At 50.0% G+C, this 16,995-nt stretch overlaps 9 protein-coding genes across 9 annotated transcripts; 4 read left to right on the forward strand and 5 right to left on the reverse strand.

Annotated features, from left to right (window-relative positions):
* Positions 1 to 434: 434 nt before the first annotated feature.
* BDZ99DRAFT_496032 (uncharacterized protein) lies at positions 435 to 1,824 on the reverse strand. The gene is made up of 2 exons (XM_033723417.1): positions 1,625 to 1,824; positions 435 to 1,543 (listed from the first exon to the last, which is right to left on the reverse strand). Exons 1-2 carry the CDS (start codon positions 1,735 to 1,737, stop codon positions 850 to 852), a joined length of 807 nt encoding a protein of 268 aa, XP_033579864.1. The 5' UTR covers positions 1,738 to 1,824; the 3' UTR covers positions 435 to 849.
* Positions 1,825 to 2,188: 364 nt separating this feature from the next.
* BDZ99DRAFT_244414 (uncharacterized protein) lies at positions 2,189 to 2,679 on the forward strand. Its single transcript, XM_033713623.1, has 2 exons — positions 2,189 to 2,533; positions 2,591 to 2,679. The coding sequence occupies exons 1-2, from the start codon at positions 2,306 to 2,308 to the stop codon at positions 2,618 to 2,620; spliced, it is 258 nt and encodes an 85-aa protein (XP_033579865.1). The 5' UTR covers positions 2,189 to 2,305; the 3' UTR covers positions 2,621 to 2,679.
* A 1,116-nt stretch (positions 2,680 to 3,795) lies between these two features.
* On the reverse strand, positions 3,796 to 4,260 carry BDZ99DRAFT_517205 (uncharacterized protein; the record flags this gene model as incomplete). Its single annotated transcript, XM_033725155.1, has 1 exon — positions 3,796 to 4,260. The coding sequence occupies one exon, from the start codon at positions 4,258 to 4,260 to the stop codon at positions 3,796 to 3,798; it is 465 nt and encodes a 154-aa protein (XP_033579866.1).
* A 938-nt stretch (positions 4,261 to 5,198) lies between these two features.
* BDZ99DRAFT_350188 (uncharacterized protein) lies at positions 5,199 to 5,690 on the forward strand (the record flags this gene model as incomplete). Its single annotated transcript, XM_033714497.1, has 1 exon — positions 5,199 to 5,690. A coding segment is annotated over one exon (492 nt), but the record flags the coding sequence as incomplete, so codon positions are not given.
* A 473-nt stretch (positions 5,691 to 6,163) lies between these two features.
* BDZ99DRAFT_460237 (uncharacterized protein) lies at positions 6,164 to 6,681 on the forward strand. The gene has a single exon (XM_033719343.1). The coding sequence runs from the start codon at positions 6,231 to 6,233 to the stop codon at positions 6,468 to 6,470; it is 240 nt and encodes a 79-aa protein (XP_033579868.1). The 5' UTR covers positions 6,164 to 6,230; the 3' UTR covers positions 6,471 to 6,681.
* An 837-nt stretch (positions 6,682 to 7,518) lies between these two features.
* On the reverse strand, positions 7,519 to 8,447 carry BDZ99DRAFT_473659 (uncharacterized protein; the record flags this gene model as incomplete). The annotated part of the gene is made up of 3 exons (XM_033721848.1): positions 7,519 to 7,990; positions 8,046 to 8,128; positions 8,208 to 8,447. 3 exons carry the CDS (start codon positions 8,445 to 8,447, stop codon positions 7,519 to 7,521), a joined length of 795 nt encoding a protein of 264 aa, XP_033579869.1.
* A 1,333-nt stretch (positions 8,448 to 9,780) lies between these two features.
* On the reverse strand, positions 9,781 to 13,162 carry BDZ99DRAFT_568196 (cytochrome P450; the record flags this gene model as incomplete). Its single annotated transcript, XM_033727763.1, has 5 exons — positions 9,781 to 9,987; positions 10,056 to 10,276; positions 10,344 to 11,360; positions 12,732 to 12,827; positions 12,913 to 13,162. The coding sequence occupies 5 exons, from the start codon at positions 13,160 to 13,162 to the stop codon at positions 9,781 to 9,783; spliced, it is 1,791 nt and encodes a 596-aa protein (XP_033579870.1).
* A 998-nt stretch (positions 13,163 to 14,160) lies between these two features.
* On the forward strand, positions 14,161 to 14,439 carry BDZ99DRAFT_371134 (uncharacterized protein; the record flags this gene model as incomplete). Its single annotated transcript, XM_033714819.1, has 2 exons — positions 14,161 to 14,210; positions 14,265 to 14,439. Coding segments are annotated over 2 exons (225 nt in total), but the record flags the coding sequence as incomplete, so codon positions are not given.
* Positions 14,440 to 14,893: 454 nt separating this feature from the next.
* Positions 14,894 to 16,630, reverse strand: BDZ99DRAFT_411221 (uncharacterized protein). Its single transcript, XM_033716611.1, has 2 exons — positions 15,965 to 16,630; positions 14,894 to 15,904 (listed from the first exon to the last, which is right to left on the reverse strand). The coding sequence occupies exons 1-2, from the start codon at positions 16,551 to 16,553 to the stop codon at positions 14,964 to 14,966; spliced, it is 1,530 nt and encodes a 509-aa protein (XP_033579872.1). The 5' UTR covers positions 16,554 to 16,630; the 3' UTR covers positions 14,894 to 14,963.
* Between the last annotated feature and the right edge of the window lie 365 nt (positions 16,631 to 16,995).

Genomic DNA, 16,995 nt, shown 5'->3' on the forward strand with positions numbered 1-16,995 from the left:
GGGATCTGCTCTATTTTAACAACTGGGGAAGAGGTTTTCAGCTCGCAGCCTGGGGTGGCGCAAAGAGGCGCATAACGTGACATCGTATTCTCGCGTTTCTTCGCGTTCCGATGTTAGCGTGTCTGCCCGGCGAGGTCTAGACAGTCACGCTGGGCATGGAAAAGGTGGCACACTAATTCTAGAAAAAGCTGTCTCGTGTGTACACCTGTCTGCCACTGCTTGGGTTGCTTCAATGTGTTTTCAGAAATCTAAAGAAGATAGAAGCTCTTTGCCTTGAGCTATGTGGAAACTTGTTGAAGCACTTCATGTAGTGGCAAGCGGGTGTACACACGGGTAGAGTACTTGATGAGTGTGCCACTTTTTCCCTGCCCAGCGTGACAGTTTCTGTGCGTGGAATGCTCGTGTTATTAAGGCGCTTTTGTGCGTTCATGCAGAAATCGATCAATTGCATAACTATATTTCAAAAGTCTAGCAAAGCGCAAGATGTGGTTCTACAGATGAAACTATTTCAGATAAACTACCTACGCATGAGAGGTCAAAATGAGAGATAAAGCCATATCAGAAACTCCAGAGATCGAAGAATTCACGAGTGTTGATGTTGTGAAAGGCCTGCATACGTTCTGCTATCCCTCCAGGCGAATCTGGCCTGCCATGTCCATACACCTGATCTTTTCCAAATTTGAATCGCAGCTCCTTATCTTTCGACTTCTCTTTCTCTGCAGCTTCGTCCCATTCCGAAAGCAGTCTTCCTCGTGTTTGCTCTGTCATGCGTCCATTTCTTCTTCTTTCCTTCCAAATGGAATTTCCAACAATCAGGGTGGTAATCATCAACCTCCCGAGTGTCGCGAATCACCACAGTGACCTCTCGAGTGGAAGGCGTTGCAGACGCAGAACTCCAAAGAGGGCATATCCCGACGCTTGGACAGCTGGGTGCCGATTGATGTTGTATATGGGCCTCCCGATTTGGTATAGTGCCATGTCCAAATGTACTACTCGTAATCCAGGTATCGACTTGACGAGATTTGGAGTGATGTGATCATTCCATTCCTCTAGAGTCGTTCTGCACGGAATATCGAAATGAAGCGCACGGAGTTCCCGTCGTTGTTGTGTTAAAAGACTAGCTAAGAATAGAGATAGTGATGGTCCGCACTTCGCCGCAAAGACGTTTGAGTTGAAAGGTAAAAGTGCGGTCTCATAGTAGACTTGAGTGCACACTCGAAGCAGACCCAGGTGTAAAGGTTGATGACGGTGGACACGACGTAGCTTTTGCCGTTCTCTTCCGAGACGAGTGAGAGATGGCGTGCAATTGTCGTGCCGGTCAGCGAACGGCGGGATATCATCATCTGTACGGATGTCCAAGGGCACCTTGGACTGGGCATATGCCTCGTCTTCGGATATAGTGGAAATGCAAGGATAGAGCTGCACTTTCCCATCCTCGCGATGGATGTGAATTAGAGCCCCGCCGAGGACAAACTCGAAGCTGTGACGACGTAGCTCAGCGGGTAAGCGCAAAAGCGGCGATTCGCTGACGATTCTCTCACGGCTGTAGCTGAAGTCAGCATTGCACCTCAGATGAGACGAATCCCAAACAGTGCGGACATATGTGAGAATGAGCCGAGCTTACAGTTCCCTAGAAGCAGCATTGGGACGTCGAAGAGGCAAGAGGCGACGTGGTTTAGGTTTTTGACGTTTGGGGGCAGCTCCTGCAGAACGCAAGGACCGCTTTTTGGGCGGCATAGAAACTTCCAGTAGCGTACAAAAAGAACTTGCGGGAATGTTTGCGAGCTGCTTTGCAATAGCTATATTGCCGGTGAAGAACTGAATTGATGAAGAAGTCAACAGGTTGGTGGACGATGCTTATTCTATTGACACGAAATAGAGGATCTGGATAATACACCCGTTTTGTCGCCATCGCTATTCCAGTGACAGGTCATAAGTCTGTGCACACGCATTTACCACTCGGGCTGTTTGGGGAATTCCACAAATCCAGGCACGATGTCAAGTTTCAAGCAGTGCAAATTAAACTGCCTCTTGACTTCCTGGCTACTTACCAGCTGGGCCGCTCCTCACAGTGGTGTCGAGTGAGCAAGATTAGAGCCAAGCAGTGATAAATCCCGTGTGCCCAGACCTCTGGCCTAGTACTGTCACCTGTGCATGGACACCACATCCCCTCATCATCACCACTTCACCCCATCGCGACCAACGAGCGACGCGTCGAACAAACAACGCGAACTTCACATAATTCTCGCAATATTCACTTACACGAGGCTCCCCAACAATACATTGCAGTGTCCCTCGACCTTCTATGCCCTTAGTCGTCGTTGCAGGCGGCCGTTCAACAGCTTCTTTCTCGATAGCGATACTTACCTTCATTGTCCCTCTGCTATCACCATCCGCTAGTCAAGTCTATATAACTTATAACGTTGGCATACGGCCGTCAACGCAGCGGCTCTTTCGGTATCGAAATGTCGGTCACGCTAGCGTTCAACTCACTCGACAGGAACCAGAGTCCCATAGTCATCAGTACGTATATGTAATTTTACGTGTACCTAATTCCCCAGCTCTACAAATACGTCTAACCATCATACAGCTTGCCACGAGACAGATAAACTCCGCATAGCAGAGCGCCAAGTTGTGAACCAAGCTGGCTTCAGCGCTGCATGGCACGCGGGGCATGGAAAAGGTAGCATTCCTATTCTACAGCAAGCTGTCTTGTGTGTACACCTATTTGACACTGCTTAGGGTGCTTCAAGGTATTTTGAGGAATCTGAACGAGATAGAACCCCTTCACCTTGGACTATATGGAAACTTGTTGAAGCACCCCAGACAGTGGCAGGCAGTTGTACACGCAAGGCAGAGTGCTTGATGAGTATGCCACTTTTTTCACGCCCAGTGTGCATGGCTGCTCTGTGAGGGGCAGACGCTCTCGCTTAAAGACAACCAAGTATGGGAGCTAGTATGGCTACTACGACGGGCACCGAAACCCCTATATTATTATACGCGTTTAGGCAGCTTTGAAGAGCCGCAAGTATGGGGCGAGATGATTCTCAATATGAACGTATACTGTTAGAGGTATGTTCAAATTGAAGGCCTTGGGATTGGGTTACTTGCGACCGCTTATGGTTCTAGGTTGCTAGTGGGAATTCAGTGGTGTGAGTAGCGGGAAGGTTTGAGAGAGCCGACGACTCGATTCAAACTATCGTATCTGGAGCTATCTGGTGCGCCCGTAGTGCCGGTTCTTCCAGGAGGTCCTGAATACCTTTGCTGATTCGGAAACTCGAGTGCATCGCTCGCCCCGTTTCGAAATCCCGGCTTAAGACTTGTAAATCACGCACGATGGTACTGTCATGGCTTCGCTCGATTCTATTAACAATGTCACATCGCAAGGAACCTGATGGCCAGATATCCGCAGTCAAGCTCGAGGTTTCTGTCACGACATCACATTGCAGGAATCTACTTCATTGAGGGGTAAGGGGGGTTTAGTATTGGGGATGCTAGCTAACTAATATGGTCTGAGGCCTCTGTGAGTCCTACTGCCAGCAGAAAAGATCAAAGCTGAACGCCAATTCTGTGTAAGCAAAATCAAAACGCCTTGTAGTCGAGCTCTCTAGTCAACATATGCCATCGAGGTTCTGCGCCATCATCTAGGCACCAGATCTAGAGTTGCTCAATTAGCGGCGATTAGAGCTTATATTTACGGGAATGAGTAGAGGGCTGGTGCGGTAGCAATCCTTGGATCCCTGCGGGTTAGTCAGGCCTGGATGAGGATTTGATGTCCGAGAATGGACATCACGGCTAGTTGCCGCCCTTCTTGCCGCCTGCTTGCTTGAGACCATTTTGGCCGTTCTTTCCAGCTTCTTCGCCCTTCTGGTCTTCCCCATCTTCGTTTCCATCTTTACGGGGCTTACGTCGATACACCTTCCGCTTAGGCTTGGACGCCTGATTCCAATTCTCGTCTTCTACAGGAGCTTGCTCCGGTTCGGGTTCTTGGCGCATGCCAAAGCCCGTAGTGATTTTCGCGGTATTTGGCTTCTTCCCAGTGAACTTCTCGAAGAAATCCGCGTTGTAGCCATCCACATACTTGTGGACGAAGCAGCCCGGTTTACCATTATAGATTTCGCCACAACCATCGGCTGTGCAATAGCTGACATGAACGTTCAAGCAGGACTCCTTTATCGTACCCTTGCACTCGTGACAATGGTGCGATTGGTTCCTCAAAGTCTTGGTCAAGATGTTCCGGTACTTCAATGCTTTGACCATGATGGAAAGCTTGGGTTTGGTGTATTGACGTGTTTGCGGGTTAGGGAGATTCTGAGTTTGCTTAGGGGAAGTTGAATTTGGTGGGTATGTGAGTAGCACTTGAGTGGTTTGTGGTAGAGCTCTTTTGTACAACGACGTGTCAATACTTATGTGGACCTTCGTGGTGCCCCTATCGTGAAAGTGAATTCCGAGCAAGACATTGTTAGCAATGAATGCTGGCGATAGTGTGGTGGCATATTGCACATTGTACAACGTCTAAGTATACGTCTTTCAAATCTGCCTTTTCACTCGTCCCTATACCGACATCTTTCCTGAATATAGCTCAAAAGCATTGTACTCGAAGGTGCTGATCTAAAATCAAGCATCATTGTTCGTGAATGACGCAGCCCTTTCACTTCCTAGTTCTAGGGATAAGTATCTTTCTAGCACATTTGCTTCCTCAACAATGACCCTTCCACGCATATCACACGTCCGTTAGCAAATTCATATTCAAACACCTTGCACACGCTTACATAAGTTTACATAAGTCAGTGCAGATTCCCTCATTGCGGAGCGGATCGGTCACTAGCTCCGAGCCTTCACCACCCACCACCATCTCCACCGCACCTTCCACTCAAGGCACAGCCATCACTCTAGCCATGGCTCAGAAGCGTAAGTTCCGCGACTTCGTGCGCGAGGTCGGTCGGACTTGCGCTCGCGCAGTTGGCCTGCGCCCGAAAGAAGCCAAGGTCGAACATCCCATTCCAGAGCATCCTCCCACGAAGAAGCTGAAGCCAATGCAAAACATTCTTCGCCTCTTCGGAAAAGCGCCAACAGAACCGGAAAATGCTCAACCGTCTCGAGTGCACGAAAACGAGCCCGTCGAAGAGCACAAAGAAGTTGATAATCAAGATGAGGAGGGCGAAGAAGAAGACGAGGACGAAGTAGAAGAAGAGGATGAAGAAGACGATCCTCGATACTGGGGACCGATCAAGAACATTTCGAATCAAGCTCTGATCGACCTGACTCTCACGGTCCTTGATCCGGAGAAGCAGCTTAATGCGGAGAATTTCTCGATCCTAGACCAGGAAGAAGGCACTTTCCATTGCGTTTGGATTGTGGAAACTCCCAACGGCCAAAAGGTCATCATCAAGGTTCCAGCCACGGGACATGCTGACCGTTGGACTCCAGAGGACGCTGTCAACATGAAGTCTGAGGCCCTCACAATGGCTCACCTATCCATGCACACCAACGCGCCTGTGCCAGCGATACTCGGCTTCGACTGCACCTTCAGTAATCCCATTGGTGCGCCTTACATCATGATGGGCTTTGTCGAGGGTAAGCCCGTACACAAGGTTTGGTACCAACATAAACACAACATCGAAGAGATCCGACAAAACATTCTCACGTCGCTTGCGAAAGCAATGAATGAGTTCGGGAAGTTGGAATTCGACAAGATCGGCACGCTCCATTTCGATGAAAATGTTAATCCAGAAGTTGGACCGACACACACCTTCCGGGTGCCAAAGGATATCAAAGATCACCCAGAGGATTTGGGGATCGCCCGAGAGCTCAAGACCATCCCTGCTTTCGGCACCGCCAAAGAATATTATGAAGCAGCTCTGCAAGAGAAGGAGACGATGTCGCGCATTGATGACCGAGTAGGCGGGATTCACAAGATTCTCCGAATGGCTTTCGCCATGCCGCCATTCACCAAGTCCGACCTTGCGGACGACTCTACTGGTAGCGAAATCTTTGTTCTCGCCCACGCCGATCTCGATCTCCAGAACGTGTACATCGACGATGACGGCAACGTGACCGGTCTGATTGACTTTGACGGCATCAAAACCGTTCCCCGGTGTGTTGGCTCGGCTGCTGTTCCTATGTGGCTTCGCCACGACTGGAAACCGCAATATGTTTGGCCCGGAGAGGAATATAATACTCTTTCACCGGAAGAACTCGATCGATATCGGAACTTCTACGCAAAAGCCATGCGCGATGTTGCTGGCGAAGACTCGGATGCGAAATTCACGGAGAAGAGCGCCATGTTTACCGCACTCCATGATGCGCTTTACGGTAATGGCAGTGCGGCCGACGCGGCTGATAAGGTGCTCGAATCGGCATTTCCACGAACCCATTCGTGGACCTTCACCACACAGCTTGGTGAAGGCGGTTGGGAAGAAGGCGAGGATGCGCTTCAGGAGCGTTTGCGAAACGTTATGGCGTGTTGATTCTGCGGTTTGAATTTTTAAGCGCTGCTTTCTTTCGGTTTCCATAGAGTTTCAAATTCCCTTTTCTATTCGAGTCTTGGGCCTGAAGTTGATAATATAGACTTGGAATTGCAGGTCCCTAGTTATGCATAAAGCTAGGTAGCTCCTCCGCCTGGCCAAGCGCTGATAATTGGAACTGTCCGAAGATAATCAAAATGCGCAATACTGCTAGTAAAGAACTAATGAGATTCTTAAGGTAAAAAAGTTTAACTCCATCACATCCTCGAAGACACGTAATCGCACTAATGTATCTTGTAGTCAGATATCATTATAATTCTTCCCCTAAGTTCAGGCTAGTTTCCAAGTAAGTTTCACTTCAAAGCTTCAATCAAGTGACCAAGCGTATGTTTGCAGATGAGTGAGTCTATTAACTTCTCCATTAGCGGAACATAGTTCAATGGAACTTGCTGGACGTGTACAGTATATGCAATGCTGGAGGTTCCCACCGCGATCTGAGCGCTCTCCATTCTAGCATCTGAGCGCTCTCCATTCTAGCTAAAGTGTTAATGAACCTTCCGATGCTCGGCAGCTTCTATCTGAAATGAAATCAATATGTCAAAAGATCTCTAGAGCTTTGAAACCCCCCATTGAAAGTACCGACACGTGACCATGCTAATCCTGTGAGCAGATCTCTGATAAGTCGTCACGTAATATGCACACGATTATCTATCGATGAGCTTGAATATTAGAACGTGTCTTGTATAATCTAGCTAGCTAGCTGACCATCGACAATGTTGAAGATTAGCGCATCATGTGCAAGCCCATTGCACGGACCCTCCGCAATCTCAACGCCAACCTGCCTCTCGAGGTCCCATTCCATAACTCCAGAAAATCAAACATCTAACCGAAAAGGTCGAAAATCTCACCGTGCTATGTTCGTCTCTATTGTTCTTGCAAATTTGCTGAGAAAGAAATAGGTGGCATTCAGGAACCCCACAAGTATAGAATAGAGCGCACTGTCCATCGAATCTCTCAGACCATCTTGGGTCCAGGATGATGAAACTCTGCCTCAGTTCGCCGCATTCTTTTTGGCCTTGACCTTGTTCTTGATTCTCTCAACGAAGGAGCCGTAGGTGTTTGTGTTCTCCATCTTCTTAGGCTTCCTCTCCCCGAGAGTCTTCGGAGCTGGCGGAGCTGGAGGAGGGGGCTTCTTGCGGAACTCAGGCTTCTCCCAATATGTCAACCAAGGTCCTGGTTCCGCTGGTGGTGCTTCAACGGGAGGGAGCTCTTCTTTGTCTATAGTGTCCTCGGCATCCGGAGCCTTCTTCCGCATGCCACCACCATCTAACTCTCGTCGTGAGTTTCGGAGGCGAATGTTCTCGTCCGAGTTGTGGTACTCATGTCCTGGCTTCATGCAGCCCCCGGGTGAGACGACTTGGAATCGTTCGCCACACAACTCGCCATTCTTGAGGGGAACTTCACACCAAGCCCAATGGAGTTTATCATAACAGCGCTTGGTGATTTCCTTCTTGCAGATAGGGCTATTTAAGAGGTTATTTTGAAACAGCATGGAACAAGTAGGGGTTTTTAACTTACCAGTGGTGTACTTTGGCAGCTTGCGCACCGGTTCGAATGTTTCGTGTCGATGCCCAGGTATCACCGACTTCGAAGCGTACTGCCTTTCAAGCTTCGTCTTTTCCTGGTTTGACCTGTTCGCTTGATTGGAAGATGCTGTTCAAGCTATTCATCTTAACTGACTAGGAAGTTGAAGATTGTTGTGTATGTTTGGGCATGACTGAAGATGTTTTTGAAAGCGAGTGGCTTCAAAACACGGTTTCCGAGGGCAGTAATTTCGCCAGCAAGTCGCTGCAGTCCGCATTTCCCCGGCAATCTGCCAAAGGCCTGATCTGGTACCTCGGTGGCGAAGAAGAAGGTGGTGAATGCGAAGAGGCCATGGAGGAGCGACTGTCGATTCTTTTTGATACCAAGGAACGCCATCTTTTCGACCAAGACTCTGATGACAGCGACACGGAAACCGACGATTCGAAGTCTGAAGTTGCTGACTCAGACTCCCAAACAACCATCTCGGAGGGAATCGAGCTGGGCGAAGGTGATTCTACTCTTTATGCTCTGAGCCCCAAGCCATATGGCGGAAATTTGAATTTCTATGAAGAGATGCCGAAAGATTCGTTCTTTGTCTGCATTAGGGATATTACTCTGGAAAAACCCGAGTTTTAGGTCCTCTACTTGCGCAACTTCAACGATTCCAGCGCCGATTCAGAGTCGTTGATACCTGACACTCATCTGTCACATACCCTGGGCGATAAATGTTGGCTAATCAGCAAGGCGATAAGTAGTTCTACTTTGATTTGTTTCCACCATGACAGACTGTTCATGGAGAGGCGATAAGAGGGTATTCACAAGCACACGTTGATGTGTAGAGAGGAAAGGGTCTTGAACGTTTCTTAGAGTACCACCGACAACTAATCTACAGCGAAAACGAAAAAAGCACTATAAAGAATATCAAAAACCTGTTTCACAATAGTCATCTTCATACTTGCCCGTGATGTTAGGAGTCTCTCGATTGATCAGGTCGGAACCAAGCTAACCATATGTCCGTCACGAACCATCGCAACCCTCTCCGTTCCAATCCCATAATCTCGCATAGTACCGGCACCTTAGATGCTGCTCCCGCTATCGGTATCAGGGAGGCGTTCTATCCAAGCTTGCGAATAAGACTCCAAAAGAATTGTGTAGAGCGTAATAAAACCAAAGCATTGTACAGTTATGATGGCATTGAACTAGGAACAACAAAACCAAGTAGCTCAACAAAGAAAGAAAGATAGAAAGAAACCTTCACACGTGCAGCTCCGTGCACATACCGTTCTCCAGCCCAAAGACTACACCAGTGCCGTTGGATAGTAATTAGAAGGCTCAGATCAATCGAATGAATAGATGATTGTTCGAACCGGTCGACTACGCTCTCGTCCAGAGCTCTGAAAGTGCCTTGAGGCACTATATGCAGTGTTAGAATAGTATACAGACTTCAACTTCTGCATGCAATGCTTTCATGCATATTCAGAAACCCGTGAACATTTCTCCATGTGCTCAATTAGAAGGTCATTTAGATAGACACGATGAGACGAATGGAGCGGACAGCGATGGAATAGCATTCAATCCTGCTTTGCCGTCTAAATCCCTAATCTCTCTAGTCTAATAGAATAGTATGAAATAATCAAGGCAGTCCCCAGCTCCTTTGGCATCCCCGCATCCCCAAGTTTCCAAGATTAGAATAATAAGAATACCTAACTATCTAAGAACCACTCCCCCTTTACTCCCTCTCCGCCCTCGCCAATCCCACCTGCACCCCGTTCTTCGAGCAAACAACCAGCGTATACAGCTCCATCCACGGCTCCTCATCCCTCGCCTCAATGCCCGCAAACTCCTGCAGCAACCGCACGACCACGAACGACGCCTCCGTCAGCGCGAACTGCTGCCCGAGACAGATACGCGGGCCACCATTAAACGGCAAATACTCCTACACGTAAAAGTCAGCCTAGTCTTCCCCCAATTTCCTAAATCTAGAAGCGAAACTCCGGATCTTACCCATCGCGGCTGCAACCCCTCCCACCGCTCCGGCCGGAATTCCTCAGAGTTGTCCCCGAAGAAATCGCGGCGGCGGTGCATGCTGTAGACGCTGTAGAGCACCTGCGTGCCTTTCTTGACGAAGAGGGGCGCATTGCCGTCTGCGCCGCCGCCGCGCGGGAGGAAAGTGTCGCGGATGGCTTCGCGGGTGTTGGCGGGGACGACGGGGCGGAGGCGGAGGGCTGGGAGTTGGGATTAGTGCTCGGCTTCAATTCCGCGAATTTGAGTGAGGGGGGTTGGGAGATGTACACTCGTCGATGCACCATTTGAGGTATTTCATGTTCCGCAGGTCAGTGTAGGTAGGAAGCCTGCCTTCCAGGGCCTTGACTTTTTCGCGCAGCTTCGCCCATACGTCTGGTCGGCGTGCTAGTTCGAAGAAAAGGTTGCTCAGGAGGCTGGCGGTCGTGTCGCGGCCCGCGAGAAGGAAGTTGAGGATTTGATCACGGAGGACCTGGCGATCAGATGTCTCATTCGCGAGAGCGTCGAGGAAGATGTACTTTTCCTTGGTCCCGGTGTCATTATCAACCATTTCCTCTTTCTGGGGGAGTGTCAGAGTAGCAGCGCGCTTCTCGAACAGCGCATCGATGAGCCCGTCAACGTACGCAAAGACTTTATCCCGCGCGAGATTCGCTTTGGCATTGTAGTGGAACTTGTTTAGAGGGCCCAAGCGGACGTTGTGACTCGCTTCAAGCTGCGTATAAGCGTAATGCGTCACGAACTCTGCGTCAGGGGCTTCTGCATTTGCGGCGATTGACTCACGTGCCCGAGTCTGGCTGTGGACAGAGTGACCAAAGAGAAACTCGGTTGCGGTGTCCATAGTGTAGCGGAAGAAGAGCTCTTGCAGGTCGACTGTGGCGCCATTTTTTGGGATGCAGAGAAGGAGATGCTGGAAGTGGCACTCTGCCGTATCAAAATTCGAGATGCTCTCCTTGGCGAAAGTGGGACGGAGGAGAGCACGAGAGTGTTGCCGGGCTTTTCCGTCCGTGGTGAAGATACCGTGACCGAAAATTGGGACCATAGCATCGACGCGGATTGTGGACAGCTTGAAGTCTTCGAACTTGGTTGCTAGAATCGTCTTGATGTTCTCAGGGTCGATAGTGAAGACAGTATGGCAGTTGATGAGGCGGGATGTGAATGTATTGCCAAACTTTTCGTATCGATGCCATGTACCCTCTAGATGACGGTGATTCTTCGCGTTGCGGATAGTGTCGAGGATGAGATCTATGCCGAAGAAGTGATCCTTGAGTGGGTACTTGATTCGGGCTTCTTGACGGCCATGTTTAGCCTAGAAAGCTCGACGGCGAAGGTATAGGGTGACTTGAGAGTATAGATAGTAAGTTATGGCAATGAAGATGAAGCCAATGGAAACAGAATTGAAAAGTGGCATGGCATAGATTAGGATAATTACTGTAGTAGTAATAAAAAATATGATAGAGCTCAATATCTTCTTAGGTGAGTGATGAGTTAGTGGTCGGGTTTTGCAGTGGCTTAACGTGCACGGAGAAGGAGAAAGATATTGCAAGCTCCACATATAGAACGTGAATTGACGAGAAGGCCTCCTCTAATGCCGGACAGAGACGGCTGACCGCGCCCATGTATTTAATAAATGCGTCATAGAGTAAGACTAACCTTTTGATTGATTACAAAATTGCGTTGGCAGCTCGTGCAGCAGACTGCATCGGCCCTAGTATTCGGCAGCCGTTGCCCGAAACGGACTCCTGCATACGAGTATAGATGAATCGGATCGTCACTATTGAGCCACACATAATTCAAAGCCGTAAAAGGTGTCAGCCTCAATGCTTACACGATCGTAGAGGGCAGACATGAGCTCGCTTTCGTACTCGGCAAATGATGTCACATCATGCTGTTCGTGAAAACCAATGAGCAAATGCTTCGGATTGAAGACGGAGATATGATGATGACAGGGATGGAATTCCGAGTTTTGCCTCCGGTGAGACAGGTGCAATGAATAGCGTTGGCGCCACTCGCCACAGATATCAGCAATTTCGAAGTACAACAGAGGCGTCGGGACATGAGGAACAAGTTTCCGGGCTAGAAAATAGTCGAAACTAAACGCGTAAACGGTTCCGAATATGTCTCGGCACGCGGGGCATGAAAAACGTGGCACTCTAATTCTAGGGTGTATACACCTGTCAGCCACTGCTTGGGTTGCTTCAATGTATTTTCAGGAATTGAAAGAAGATAGATGCTCTTTACCTTGGGCCATGTAGAAACTTGTTGAAGCACTTCCTGCATTGGTAAACAGGTGTACACATAGGCAGAGTACTTGAGGAGTGTGCCAATTTTTTCTTGCCTAGCGTGTTCGGGTAGAAGGATAGGTTGACATTGGAGCAGCTAGGAAATGGAACAAGTTTACGATCTCATCTAGTAACGTGTCAATCTTTGACCTCCGACGTCAAACACAACCTTGATCTTACCCTACCTTAAAACTCTCAGGCGGGCCAAGGTAACTCGGCAGAACACCGCCCAAATCAAGGACAATCTTCTGCAGCACCACACCCGATTCCACCAGCTAGATTTTGATGTTATGGTGGCCCTTATCTAGCGCAGCCAAGCTAGTTGTGTTCTTCCACGCGGCTTGTCCGACTGTGTCGTACCATCCAATAGGCCACGCACCAGCAGGCTGATCGGTGATGTAAACGCGTCGCTGCGGATCGAAGTCGTCAATCTGTACTACATAGGCGCGCGGGCGGGGTGGGGTTGTGTTAAGACCTGCGCCGAGAATGAGAGTAAGATTAGCGGCTTTCGCGGCGGTAGTCGGGGTAAACGTGTAGAAGCCATATTCAAGCATTGGAACCGTCGAGGTAGTAGGGGATGGGGGCAACTGGATCCGAGACAGTGGTTGCGGAGAGCGTGCGGTAATATCCAAGAAGAGTTGTGTAGTTGAGGTCGGAAGCTGGCATAAAGCTGGTATAGTGCTCTGCCTCGATGGAGATGATGCCGTTATCTTCGACGAGTCCGGAGAAGATAGAAGGAATGGACGTCTTATTGTATGTTAACGAGGCTGTTGGCATGCGATATTGGGTGCCATAATCTGTTGATGGCATCTTTCGTGAATTTCAAGGGGAATGGAGTGGGAGACGCACATTCATTGATGCACCACTTGAGGTACTTCATGTTTCGCAGATCAGTGTAGTAGGAAGTCTGTCTTCCAAGGCCATGACTTCGTCGTAACAGCTCTCACAAGAAGTATTATATCCGCTATTCACAAAGATATATATTGTAACAGTCTAGATCTTCAGAACACTCTGCCAAACCAAGTCCTATCGGCGATGGAGTTAGCCACCAACCAGTTCATTAAAAGTTTCCAGGCGACCTCTTTAACGCTTCCGCCTGCTTCTGAAGTCTTATTTGCTGCTCCTCTACGCACTCGTTCAGGAATTTCTTTCCTATTTGCATGTCCGCCCCACTGGCTTGCTTCAAAGCCCACCTGGCGGCTTCCAGATACCCGACCTTGCACTGTGTCCATAGGCGTTGCTCATTGGATGTCTTGGTGAGCGGCCTTGGATAGTAAGGATCGTTCTCGAAGAAGGCCCGAACTGCTTTCTTCACACCTTCGTCGTCCCCGGAGATGGGGCGGCATTGATTGAAATCCAAGAGCCAGAGACGAATAGCACGTCGCTTGAAGTTGTGAGAAGTGACATCTTCCCAGGTGGACTTTGGCGCTTTGCCGATCTTCAATCGTCTAGATCACTGGATCGCGTGCAAGACACCATCAGGTATCTAGTAATTCCAATCACGATAGATTGAGGCGGCTGATTCGTGCCTCTCCTAGAAGGCTAACGGACTAGTAGTAAGCTTTCCGGGATATTTCGAAGAATAGGGGCATGAGCCTAGTCAAGTGGGAGAGCAGGGAGTAGGAAGGGGTTCGCGGAAGACGATGCAGAGACGTTGAGGTCCTGCGGCTAAATCGGGAATGCCCCACTTTAAATCGCGGAGCGCTCTGCCAAGCATCTCCAAATTTTGACCACCTTGTTTCGAACTTCCTCCACACCACTCAAGCCTCAGCAGTCCTCTCTCCCCAGCTCTGTCCCAAACCGCTGTCATGGCACAAGGAGCAGTGAAGAATCCGCACAAAATCTCCACCTCCAAGAAGTCAGCCCTCTGCACAATTTCATAGCCCTCCAAAAGCTCACATTTTCTCCCTAGAACCAAATCCTTTGGCCCTAAGACTGGCAACCGCGTTATCAAGCCCAAGAAAGCGAAACTCATCTCACAACGAAACATCATGAAGAAGGGTTCAGCGGGGCTCTCGTCGATGACAGAGAAGAACCTGGCAGAGAAGGCGGGGCATTTGGAGCTTTTGAAGGGTGGAAAGAGGGAGGGGAGGATTGGGGGGGATAGGAAGAAAGATAAGAAGATGACAGCATAAGAAAGTCGGAGATTTGGAGGTGCTCGATGAGGATGGAGGGATGAGAGCGGAGATCTGGATGCGTGGATTGATACCTTATACCCAAGGAAAAATCACGGATGGAATGAACGGGAATGGCGTTTGAGGTCAGCATTGCTTCGGCGTACAGCGGCTGCTCTATTTGCTACAAGGGATGAGGAGCTTCTTCATAGTTTCATGTTACATTCGCTAGGGGTATCACGTTACCTCTATGCAAATACAATTCGACTTTGTTAGGTCGGAAAGTCTCCATTGAATGCCTTGCATACAGGATAAATTGTGGCTGATTACTACTTTCGTGTGAACTCGGAAAGGACTAAAAGAGCTCGATTGAAACCCGTTGATATCGCAACTCCAAGTCGAAAGAGTTTCCTATAATATAACCCAAACACACGCCTTTGCACCATAATTGAACAGAGACACGGCCGAATTATGTGACTGAGATAGGAGAGAATCACTCAGAGACCAGCCCGCGCGGCCTCTCCCCCTCCTGCTTCTACCACCATCTCCCTAGCCTTTCCTCTTCCAATACCTCCTTCACCAACGCCCATGCGTCGCGCAACATACCTTTGCGCAACGACGCCTACGCCCAAGTTGATAACCTCTTCCATCCAGTCAGCGACCCACTCTCGAGGATCAACACCGCCACTCTGGATGATCTCCATTATCTCCTCCGGTAGCTGCTGCTCCTGGCCGGCTTCGGTTGGAGGCGCGTGAGCATCCAGCCATTCAACCCACTTGAGCGGGAAACCTTGGGAGAGGGTCTTGAAAGTGATACTGTGAATAGGATCGTAAAGATAGATGGCAAACGCCACTAGGTCGTCGGTTTCCTTTGGCTCTTCCACGCCTCCAGTCTTCTCCGCGTCTGCAGAAGCCGACCCGCCAAACAGATCCTCCGACACAGGGTAGCTAATGGCCTGCAAGCTGAGGAAGATGTCGCTGCTTCGAACGGGATTGCTCTCGCTTAGGATCTCGGTCGCTTGCTTCGCAGCTTCTTCAATACCTCCTTTCGGCGCAAAGAAATCGGTTGCGTAAGCTTCTGCGCTTACCCGCGCGAGCTTTGTGCCCTCCACGAGTCCTTTCACGACGCTCAGGTCCCGCTTGTCAGCTTGACGCCACCATGGGCCGTCGTTCCATCCGCTCGAGCCGCCAGTGTACCCTGCGTCTGAGGCACGGCGATGAGTGGATTCTAAGCCGCGTTGGATGACGAGGAGGTCACCACCTTCCACTTGCGACATTACGGTAGAGAAGGTCTGGTAGATTATAGGATCGAGTGAGGGGTAGCCAACGAGATCATGGGTAATATGGATCTGAAGGCGCTCATGCTGCGAGATGGGAGGAGCGAGCGTGTGCAAGATGTTTGTGAAGGTAGGAAGGGCACGAGAGCGAAGTTCTCCCCCTGCAGTTCATCGTCAGTAGCGAAAACCTTCGTAGACATGAGGACCAAACGTGAACATACCGATACCACGCAGCGCCCCTACATTTCCTTTGACCTGCTCGGCCCACCGCTGCGCCTCCTCGTTCTTCTGGATCTCCTTTACGGCAGCTTCTGCCTGCTTTACTGCCGCACTGGCAGTCGAGAGAAGACCTCCCCACCAGCCTCCCCCGGTTGCCTTTGTTGGCTCCGGTTCGGGGGTTGCTTCGGCCTTTGGCTCCTCATCGGTTGCTGAGAAGCCCTGGTGGAAGGATCGCGTGCTCTCTCCAGACTTGCGTGGTGGATGCTGCTGCTTGTTATCTTCGCTCGTGCGCGTAGAGCCTGTAGACGAAGGCGTAGCTATTCCCGTCCTTCTCGGTGATCGGTTCCTGCTGGTGGTGGACGAAGAGCGAAGTTTGGGGGTGTTTGGTCTACTAGAAGGCCTAGCAGGTTCAGGTCTCTCAAATTTCTCGAGCGCTTCAAGTTCCTCGAGCTCCTTGAGGGCGTCAATCTCGCGTTCAGAACTCCCGCGAGCAGCTTTGGCCTTGGTCGAGCTCTTGGGCGGCGCTTTGGGCGGCGCCTGAGCCTCAAACTCAAGCTCGGCGAGCTGCTCCTCGACAGTCTTAGGGGCCATAGATGTGCGGGGTATACTCAGAGTTGGGGCGTGGAGAAAACAATCGTGAGTAGTGCGTGCATGTGCAGTGTGAGGGGTGCCAGGTATTTTGATGACCTCGTTCCACAGGGCGGTACCCAGGTATTGATAATGTCGAAACAGGCTTAGCGCTCCAGGGCTGGCTCTGCACGGTGATTGGTGCTTGGCGACGAGCTAAGTTTTGCTTGCTGAGTGCAACTCGATCCATCAGCGCCAACAAAGATCACGCTCCTCTCAAGCAGTCCATCACCCTCTCTGCTGTTCTCCTTCCAGCTCGCTATTCAGCGGTGCCGTATCAGGCTTCTCTGTTTATTTACTCGTTTCCCCGCAGCACTAAGCTTACGTTTCTCCCTACAATTCCAAGGTTGTACTGCCGAGCTCACCCTTTCCATGGTTCAGGCCCATCAGGGTACGAGCAACGTAT

This window comes from Mytilinidion resinicola (assembly GCF_010093595.1).
Source record: "Mytilinidion resinicola strain CBS 304.34 unplaced genomic scaffold BDZ99scaffold_5, whole genome shotgun sequence".
NCBI lineage: Eukaryota > Fungi > Ascomycota > Dothideomycetes > Mytilinidiales > Mytilinidiaceae > Mytilinidion > Mytilinidion resinicola.

Bases quoted from the DNA above. Each gene is read 5' to 3' on its own strand.
- BDZ99DRAFT_496032 (XM_033723417.1), bottom strand. From the start codon at position 1,737: ATGCCGCCCAAAAAGCGGTCCTTGCGTTCTGCAGGAGCTGCCCCCAAA. The intron at 1,544-1,624 runs GTAAGCTCGGCT...CTTCAGCTACAG, and splicing joins AATGCTGCTTCTAGGGAACT to CCGTGAGAGAATCGTCAGCG.
- BDZ99DRAFT_244414 (XM_033713623.1), top strand. From the start codon at position 2,306: ATGCCCTTAGTCGTCGTTGCAGGCGGCCGTTCAACAGCTTCTTTCTCG. The intron at 2,534-2,590 runs GTAATTTTACGT...ACCATCATACAG, and splicing joins ATAGTCATCAGTACGTATAT to CTTGCCACGAGACAGATAAA.
- BDZ99DRAFT_460237 (XM_033719343.1), top strand. From the start codon at position 6,231: ATGCGCGATGTTGCTGGCGAAGACTCGGATGCGAAATTCACGGAGAAG.
- BDZ99DRAFT_411221 (XM_033716611.1), bottom strand. From the start codon at position 16,553: ATGGCCCCTAAGACTGTCGAGGAGCAGCTCGCCGAGCTTGAGTTTGAG. The intron at 15,905-15,964 runs GTATGTTCACGT...GATGAACTGCAG, and splicing joins AGGGGCGCTGCGTGGTATCG to GGGGAGAACTTCGCTCTCGT.